The sequence below is a fragment of the Plodia interpunctella genome, chromosome 21, assembly GCF_027563975.2.
Source record: "Plodia interpunctella isolate USDA-ARS_2022_Savannah chromosome 21, ilPloInte3.2, whole genome shotgun sequence".
In the NCBI taxonomy this organism is placed as follows: domain Eukaryota; kingdom Metazoa; phylum Arthropoda; class Insecta; order Lepidoptera; family Pyralidae; genus Plodia; species Plodia interpunctella.
The window spans coordinates 3,421,671-3,431,161 of record NC_071314.1 but is presented as its reverse complement, the minus strand read 5'-3'; the positions used below and the strand labels follow the sequence as shown (position 1 = coordinate 3,431,161).

The window sequence follows — 9,491 nt, the reverse complement described above, 5'->3', positions numbered from 1 at the left end:
CTATGTGGTATTGGAAAATTTCCGTATTTATGATACCTATAGAGCGCTAAAATTGTCAATTTTAAAATGTTTAGCTAATTAAAAGTTTTGAAACGTTCTCGCATTGAAATGTAAGTATTATAATAATGTAATAAATAACATTTGTTGTAAAATGTACTATGAGTATTTTGAGGCCAACAGAAATAAAATTAATTTAATCTGTTATGATTTGTTTGGTTTGTAGTTAGACATCACCTTACTTTAATTTTAATATACATTTATAGATAAATAAAAGATTAGGTAATTCTTAGTTGGTCATATATTGCAGTGTAATAAAATAACAATATTCATTTCAGAAATGAATAACACAAGCCAGCTATAAAAAGATTATAGTAATCGACAGGTGATTATAGATAATGCACCAATTGTACAAAGTCCAAAACTTTTGGAAGCGTAAAAACATATCACAGGTAAAATACATTTCCAAATGTTGTGCTAATCTAAATAAAATTAATTCCATTTCCTATTGTTCCTGTACTTTTTAGTCATTTTTGTAGTATATCAACATTTGCATACAATAATAAAATAATTTATATACAAGAAGGAAGCAATATCTTTAAATTTTAAAACATATTTAAATTTAATACTTTTATTACGTCACAACTTTTCAAATATAAATACTTATACACAATACAGGGCCCCGAAATTAATGGAACCTATACTAGCAAGTTTTATAACACCCAAACAAAAGAAGGGAAAGGTGCGATATTTTAAATTTTTTTTTTATAAAATAACACAATGGCGTGTGTTGCATTGCAGTAGAAAGATAAATATTTTTTCTGGGAAGCCTGCCAATGTTGGGTATTGGTTCAGCGTAAGTATTTACAAGTTTTATCCACGTACTATACATAATATGTACTCCAAAGGCTTGACAAAAATCAATAGTAATCAGTATATATGAATAATTTAAGTACCTATGTTGTACGACAATCTCAAACGTGTTGATATTATATTACATAAAAGTTACTGAATAGAAATGCGCAGGTATGCGGTTTTCGTAACCATATACGATCGAAGACTTATCATCCTTGTTCATTCATCGGGACGTTCAACAACAAACACCATACATAGACATAATTGCTATTCTATTACATATGTAGATGTATATGATGGGTCCGTGGATTTAGATATTATGTCCAACTTTACTAAACAGACTTTTACTGAATTATTTTGAAAGGTACACTTATTTGAACATTCAACATCACCCTAAGACTAGCCAATCTTATTAGTTAAGTAAGATTACTTTTAAAATATTGTACCTAAATGGCAACTATAAACTTATTAACCTTCTAAATAAATATAAACATAAGCAGTCACATCCTAACCTTTATTGCAAATATTTGGAAGGTTTAAATACAAAACACACATGATTATAGCAAAAAAAATTGGATTCGTCTTTTCTATCAAGTGTTTTATTGCTGAAACTGGTATTAAATTTTATTCAACTCTGGCGACTTGAATGAGATTTGAAGGCATCCGACATGACTTATATGACATAATACCTTAGATGAATACCGCCATTCTAATGACAATAGTCTTGTACACATTAGTGATTGTGATGTTTTCCTTCACTAAAAGCAAGTCTATGATGAAAACTACAATATGAGTCAGATTGGTATACAAATTCACGCGTGCGGCACCATAAATTGAACTTGGGATCTCAGGTCGTAACAGCTAGACCACCACCATTTCAAATTTGAATTTAAAATGGCATAAAGTATTGAAAGTATTGGGCTCTTCACAATTATCCATAAACAAAAGTGTGAAAATGATTCTCAATATTCTTATTCATCATTTATAAAATAAAACACAATAATTTTTGTACTCAGTCAGAGAATTTGAAACATTTTTTCAATGTGGCTGATATTTCAGACTCAGTCATCGACCTCAAGTTCCAGTTCTATGTCAGTTAAACTTATCCGCCGCAGCGTGTTGATGACCATGTAGCGGGAGAAGCACACGTAGAGATGTCGGAACCACACCATCTGAGACTTGTGCCGCTTCATCGCGCGGACCACGCGCCGGCTCTCAGTCCAGCGGAGGAAGTATCTGCACATTTTTAAAATCTTACTTTTTGATTTTATAAATTGATCTTCAAATTTTATGAATATCTTTGTGTTTTTTAGTTTTGTTTGGAATTAAATAATAGCATCATACCACAGTTGAGTGGTATGTAAGTATAATATGAGGAGTATGACAATAAAATTTTTTCTCAAAATAAAACACATTAAAAATATAATTACGCAAAATAATATGGTATATTATAATTGGTTAAATTTAAATTTACGTATATTTAAATAGAGGTAAATATCCTATTTAACATTGACAACTTACCTTTTGGAAGACAGTACAAAGCTAAGTGGTAGATCAAAGAAACCCAAATATTTTCTAAGTATATTGACTGAGTCTAAAGTATATACTGTGCACCCTGGAAACAAAAATATCATACATCAATTTTATCACATAACATTATATATACAAATATATTGAAGAAAATAGGAACAATATCCATTTTTTAACCCCCAATACAAAAAGAAGGGTGTTATACGTTTGACCGCTAAGTGTGCCTGGTTGTCAACAGGTGAACCAATTTGGATGTGTTTTTTTATTTGATAGCTAATTTTTATGGAGTGGTTCTTAGATATAAAATTGTAGCTAAATGAATATTAAGCCGGGGTTTTTTAATTTGTCTAAGAAATAAACTTGTTTTTAATAAAAAGGCTATAGTATCCTTTGCTAATGTATGGGCTGGGCACCGCACAGCACACTAACTGGCAAGACGACTCGTTCCAAACTTATAATAAACACATAAGTTCACATCATTAATTGATGATCTAGCAAACTTATGACATGGTTTGTTTAAAACAATTTATTCTGATAATAATTTTAACAGATAAGATTACTGTTCATTGTGGAATTCAACAAGGAGGAAAATAAACTTTAAAACTGAGTAAATAGATTCCAAACAAGGTTAATATCTGGTTAAAATTGCAGTCAGAAACTGTATTAAAAACTACTTCAACAGTTAAATAGAGAATAAATAAACTTACTTGTAGGCATTATTTTTTCAACAAACATATATGCTACAGCATAAAACACTGCAGAATGATTGACATGTGATGACACTCCTCCACGGTCAAATGTAACTAAAGTATCAACATCTAACATTTCTAATTGGCGTTGTATAAGTTTAGCAACCACTGGCACCGGCCAGTTTATTTTAGGGTTGTCCCTTAGCCGAGTATCATTTATAAGACAAATGTTTTTATCTGGGATTCCCAGTTCTTCACAGGCATCCCACAACTCTTGGCGCCTAATGTGGCCTTTGCCCTCAAAATTACCTGAAACACAGTATAATGAGTAAGAGGCAAAAAATAAATTTTTAACTGAAAACACATCTTGTTTTCATTATGACTCCTGTCTGCCGTACAAACAAACATAAGAAATATTTTAATTGATCTAAACTAAAGCAGTGGACACTATCTAATTTTTTTCATTAAGAAATTCTTAGTATTGTAGACAAAATAATCACCATTTGATAAGCAAAGTAAGTGCACGTCAGCCCCTTGTTCACAAAGCCTAAATATTGTGGGACCAAAAAACATGCACTCGTCATCAGGATGGGCCACAACTACCAAAACTCTTTTAGCTCTAAGTGACCCACGAGTCCGTGTTGGTAGCCGCCTTGCGTATCGCCGATATACTACACAACACACTAATATATAACAGAAGAACCACAAACTTATGTACAATGTAAAGTTTCTAAAGTATAATAGAGTTTCAGCCCAAAATTTCAAATATAAACTATATAATAGCTCTAGGTCATAGTATGAGGAAAATAGTAACATTTCTGACTAGAAACTAAGGAACTATTTCTATACTTTTTTAATTATCTCCGCGAATATTCCATAATTTCTTAATGAATCACAAACATTCTGTCTGATAAGGTTAAATAAAAGAATTCGCGAAATTGTACGAACATAAAAAACTTATTTCTCGTTATTCGTCAATGTTAGCAACTGTCAATATGTCACAGTGAGTGACAGTCAGTTTGTTTTTTCTAAAGTTGAGAGGCGGAAAAATTTGATGGAAAGCTCTTTTTTCATTTTTTTTCACTCTAGTAAATCTAACATCGTTCATACAAGTGGAGTAAATATACGCATTAACTTTGTTATGACCTAAGTTTATTTATTTAATTTCCACAGCTTATTTCACATTTTTAAAACTTTCATCATTACAGTCAAAATGGTTAGGCGAAGGTACGTACCTACTAATTCCATGGATATGGTCAAAAGATTTTGACACTGACATTATTGAATTGACAGCTAATTCCCGAGTGACAGTAGGTATGAAATGTTTTTTTCGTAATTTAATTGCTTCTTTTTTGTAAATTTAACATCTCGTTGTAGTTATAAAAAACGCAAGCTTAATATTTAATTATTTCCTTGCACAATTCAACAATAATGATCCAACCGGACTATCCTTCTGCAATGGGGCTGCTAGCTCACTTAAATTCGGATGAACTTAAGGAAATGCTCAATGATGATACAAAGTTCGATGCAGTATTGAAAGATTTTAAACAGGTATATTATCTTTATTTCATATTTTTCTATTACTTATGTAGTGGATTAATAATAAGTTATTTGTATTTTTAAAACTTTATAAATAATTTTACCTTTGACATAGTTTTGCATGACTCATATTTTATAAACAATGGGGATTCGGAATTACCTATCAGTTTAAACAGAAATGCTTTACTGTTGAAAGTGTGGTGCAGTGACTGACCAGAACACTAATATTATATATTAGAAGCTGACAGCCGGACCCTTTTTTAAAATTTGTTATTAAATATAATTACAGATAAAAGATTGGGACACAGAAAAAGAGATGATTATTGCTAGCAACCGATCTCTGGCTGAGTTCAATCTGAGTAAGGAACCGGAGCTCGAGGAGTTAAAGGCGCAGGTGCAGCAGAAGTCTGAGACAGGGGAACAACTATGTGCCCGCATCCAGGAGTTGCTCCATGAATACAGTAAGTTTTCCTTTAAATAGATTTGTACAATTTCATAGTGCATTGTCCCATCATGTACTGTAGCTAGCTACTGGATAACTAACTATTGTTTATGCATTGTGTCTCAATTATTCAGAATTGGGGATTAATTTGACAAATTGAATTGTATTTGAATTTTGTTTTATTTCATTTTCCTTTCTCGGAATTGAGCATTAATTTGAATTAATTTTTTGCAGAAACAAAATCAGCTGGAATTTCTCCAGACACAACTTTAGCCCTTCTTCAGACCTCTGCGGCAGAATGTGAAGAACAATCAGAGGACATAGCGCAGGACTTTTTATCTAAAAAGATAGACATGGAACAATTTCTAACAGACTTTGAGCCAATAAGGAAGAAAATGCACTTGAAAAAATTCAAAGCAGAGAAAATGAATGAACTGTTGAGAGCTGGAAATCAAAGTTCCTATGGCAATGGCTTTGCAAAGCCTTATGTACCATACCCTAGTTATGGACCACCTCAAAGTGCACAGAGTGTCCCCAGTGTGCCATATCCTACAGGGCCCTTCAACATGCCTATGCCAGGGATGTTTCGTAACCATTTCTGAGATCATTCTGGCAGTTGTATGTTCAGAGGTTGTCTGACATTATATTTGTAAGCCAAAATATGATGTATGTTTTGTTGTGTCAGTTATGGTGAATAATGTGACACTTTATGATTATGAAAATATGCTACATATATATGCAGTGTAATAACATGTATATTATTTTGGAACAAATATGTTTTAGGATAATTAAAAAGGCCTTGTTTTACCAGATAAATTTATCTTGATAAATATTATTATGCTATTGTAAACAGACCTTCAGTTTTCATGAGACGTAGGCCTTATGTGTCTATGCCTTCTCTACACTATAGGGGAATTCATATGTCGACGTGAATGTATGTGTACATTGCGTAATTTTTTTAATGCAAGATAAATTTAGCAATTTAGGTTGAAACTGTTAAAATTCAGTTTGATGTTTGACAATAGTTTGGAGCCAGTTTTAACAGTAAAAAAATCAACATTATGTTACATTCATCCTAAAATTATTTAAGTGTTATTATTTATCAAAGCATATATATAATATATATATATATATATATATATATATATATATATATATATATATATATATATATATATATATATATATATATATATATATAAATTTATCATTTTTGAAATTTCAAATAAAGCAGTTTAATTGACAAAGAACATTGCTGGAAAAATATTTGACCACCAGAATAATAAGGTTGACCACTTATATATATATATATATATATATATATATATATATATATATATATATATATATATATATATATATATATATATATATATATATATATATATATATATATATATATATATATATATATATATATATATATATATATATATATATATATATATATATATATATATATATATATTATGTATAATTAACCAAACTAAAAAAACTTTTAATAAAAGATCGAGCTGATATAGAATAATAAGGTTGACCACTTATATATATATATATATATATATATATATATATATATATATATATATATATATATATATATATATATATATATATATATATATATATATATATATATATATATATATATATATAAGTGGTCAACCTTATTATTCTGGTGGTCAAATATTTTTCCAGCAATGTTCTTTGTCAATTAAACTGCTTTATTTGAAATTTCAAAAATGATAAATTTAATAATATAAACCTGTCCGCTTCATGCTGGTGCTTTTGTAGGATATGAGATGAGTATATGTAGTCTAATAGAAAAATAAATAGTTAAATTGTAGAATGCACCAAACAAAACAATGTTGTTTAGTTTATATACTCTAGTATATTTATATACCAAAAACACGAAAGATCAATCTGTTTGACATTTACAATCATTATATAATTTACTTGCACTTTAAATGAAAAAGAAAAAAAACATCAAAATGTACATTAATAAAAAAATATGAATTCATTCATCTGTAGTAAAAATCTTTCTGATTATAGTACAGTTCTTTCTGTGTAATTTAAGACCATACAATCTCAAAATTAATAAAATAGACAATTACAAAAATAATATGTTTTACTATGGATTAGTAAATAAATACTAAGATGTTTGTCCCTTATTTACGTTTTTATTAAACTATTATCACAATTTTCTACAATTATTTGAGGTATGTACATTATATACAATATACTCTATTCAAACACGATATTTATATACATACCACATTTTACATTATGCCTATTTTTGGTAAAATAAATTAACTACATAAGTCATACAAAAATACAATGATGCTAAATCATGTAGTAACTGAACATTTATAGTATCAAATTCAGCTAATTTTAAGGTTCAAACTGAAATAATTAGACTAGATTTTCAAAAGCAATACCAGTGTCAAGTTAATCTCTATCAAAGAATCAGTTTCAATTGACAGTCTCATTCAGTTGAGACTGTGACAACATAGGCCTAGTAATGTATAGTGGTATTACAGCATTTTATATGTAATATAATATAAAGTTAATGTACTTCATTTTGCTGGTCTGGTTTACTTTCCTGGTCTGTCTGATTTTCTGTATTTCTTTTTATTAAATCTTTATCATAATCTGCTGTACCATTAACCACAAACATTAAGAATAGTCCACATATAGCAAATACAAGATATAACATTGCTTCCTGATGTGTGGTTTCTGATATGGCTTGTCGTTTAGCTTTCTTTTGCTTTATTATTTCTCTATCATATTTTGCTTTTTTGAATAAATCACCATAGTGATTCTTAGCCCTGAAATAATAAACAAAACAATGTATTTTGCATTGAAGAAATACAAACTTAAAATTAATAGTTTAGTTCAGGGTCATCCATAAATAAAAAAAGTATGATGTTAATACTTTCATGACATTTTGACACCTCCCCCTCATTATCCTAATAATTATGTGATGTAATTTATGGATCCCTTTTTAAGATCGTTATTTTTATTTCATTATTTGGTTTAATTTTATATAAAAACTATTATTACAATTACCAAGCGTCAAAGTCATAAATGGGCATTTTTCCGTCCAAAGTAGGAGCTACATGTCTCTTAGCACGCGACTTGTGAAATTTAAGATTCGGGTCTGTAGGTTCTGGCTCTCCATGGTAGTCCACTCTCGAAGTACTATGACGCCCTACTATCAGGCCTGGAATTAAGAAATAGTCCATTTATTTGTAACATAAGTACATTAGCAGAAATATGAATTTTCAACAAATTTATTATAATCATGTGTTTATGAAAGGGAATTTTAAAAACTGACACACAGGAAAATTCTATCAACCATTTATTTATATTTATTCGTATAAGATTTCCTTCCTTTTGGTTGATAGAAACCATATTAAAAACTATATTTATATGAGTAGTAAGTACTTATTTTTATATGAGTTCACTGGATGTCAGCCATTATACAAGTGGTATACGGAACAAGTGTGAATAGTTGGTTATAGAAATAAAAGTTTTTTCAAGTTATTATGTAATGAGCAAGACAGTTAACAGATATATCATAACTAATAAATATTATAAAGATGTAGGTACCTCTGTCATACATTTTCTTCAGTTTTATATTTCCAAGAACTTCATAAGCTTCAGTTATTGCTCTAAATTTCTTTGCAGATGCTTCATCCTGAGCACAAATTGAAACTGGTAATAATAGCAGCATTATTCAAATATACTAATGAACTACTCAAAAAATCTGAGTATAATATAACTAATAGTGAATATGAATTGACTTTAATAATGTTATTATTGATAAATACAGCCCCAAGTTCAGTCATTGAGTCAGACTTATAGGTATATGATAGGTTAATTTATATGATAATGATAATAAAAATTATGAGTAAAAATAATAGCATGTATATCGACATACATACATCAGATTTATCTGGGTGATAAATTTTGGACAATTTATAATAAGCAGATTTGATTTCACTTTGTGTTGCCTTCGGAGTTACTCCCAGTGCATCGTAGTGGTTTGAATAATTCCAACAAGACGTACTAACAGATCGCAAAATGCCAGAAATCAATCTTAATTTATTATTGTTCAGCATTTCACTGAAAAAAGATATTTTTATAACCTCTGTTGAAGACAAAATAATAAACAAATACATTACGTAAAATATTACATGTTTGCAAGTTTCATTAAAGAACTATCAAATTTAACAAGCTTATTTTTTAAATTTTGCTAAATTTAGATATTGTGTTAGCATTATCTAATATAAAACGGAGAATTGACAAATGAAAAAAAGATCGACATATTCAAAAATCAAAATCATAGGACAAGGACAGGACATTGACATGAGAGGACAGATGTTGTTTGTTGCCCCTTGCCTCTCGATGGTCAAATATCGATAGCGTTTCGATGG

General features: G+C 29.3%; 3 protein-coding genes across 5 annotated transcripts; 1 reads left to right on the top strand and 2 right to left on the bottom strand.

Annotated features, from left to right (window-relative positions):
* Positions 1-280: 280 nt before the first annotated feature.
* PIG-L (Phosphatidylinositol glycan anchor biosynthesis class L) lies at positions 281-4,063 on the bottom strand. 2 transcript variants are annotated; one of them, XM_053761491.1, is made up of 4 exons: positions 3,572-4,063; positions 3,090-3,380; positions 2,374-2,467; positions 281-2,088 (listed from the first exon to the last, which is right to left on the bottom strand). In XM_053761491.1, the coding sequence occupies exons 1-4, from the start codon at positions 3,885-3,887 to the stop codon at positions 1,914-1,916; spliced, it is 876 nt and encodes a 291-aa protein (XP_053617466.1). In that variant the 5' UTR covers positions 3,888-4,063; the 3' UTR covers positions 281-1,913. The 2 variants fall into 2 exon arrangements, with proteins under 2 accessions (XP_053617466.1, XP_053617467.1); XM_053761492.1 differs by having other exon boundaries at positions 3,921-4,054.
* A 282-nt stretch (positions 4,064-4,345) lies between these two features.
* Vps37B (Vacuolar protein sorting 37B) lies at positions 4,346-6,119 on the top strand. The gene is made up of 3 exons (XM_053761488.2): positions 4,346-4,622; positions 4,900-5,071; positions 5,287-6,119. The coding sequence occupies exons 1-3, from the start codon at positions 4,503-4,505 to the stop codon at positions 5,652-5,654; spliced, it is 660 nt and encodes a 219-aa protein (XP_053617463.1). The 5' UTR covers positions 4,346-4,502; the 3' UTR covers positions 5,655-6,119.
* Positions 6,120-7,098: 979 nt separating this feature from the next.
* Positions 7,099-9,425, bottom strand: LOC128679459 (dnaJ homolog subfamily C member 30, mitochondrial-like). Of its 2 annotated transcripts, XM_053761735.2 has the most exons (5): positions 9,252-9,425; positions 9,000-9,180; positions 8,665-8,752; positions 8,122-8,275; positions 7,099-7,880 (listed from the first exon to the last, which is right to left on the bottom strand). In XM_053761735.2, the coding sequence occupies exons 1-5, from the start codon at positions 9,266-9,268 to the stop codon at positions 7,619-7,621; spliced, it is 702 nt and encodes a 233-aa protein (XP_053617710.1). In that variant the 5' UTR covers positions 9,269-9,425; the 3' UTR covers positions 7,099-7,618. The 2 variants fall into 2 exon arrangements, with proteins under 2 accessions (XP_053617710.1, XP_053617709.1); XM_053761734.2 differs by lacking the exon at positions 9,252-9,425 and having other exon boundaries at positions 9,000-9,245.
* Between the last annotated feature and the right edge of the window lie 66 nt (positions 9,426-9,491).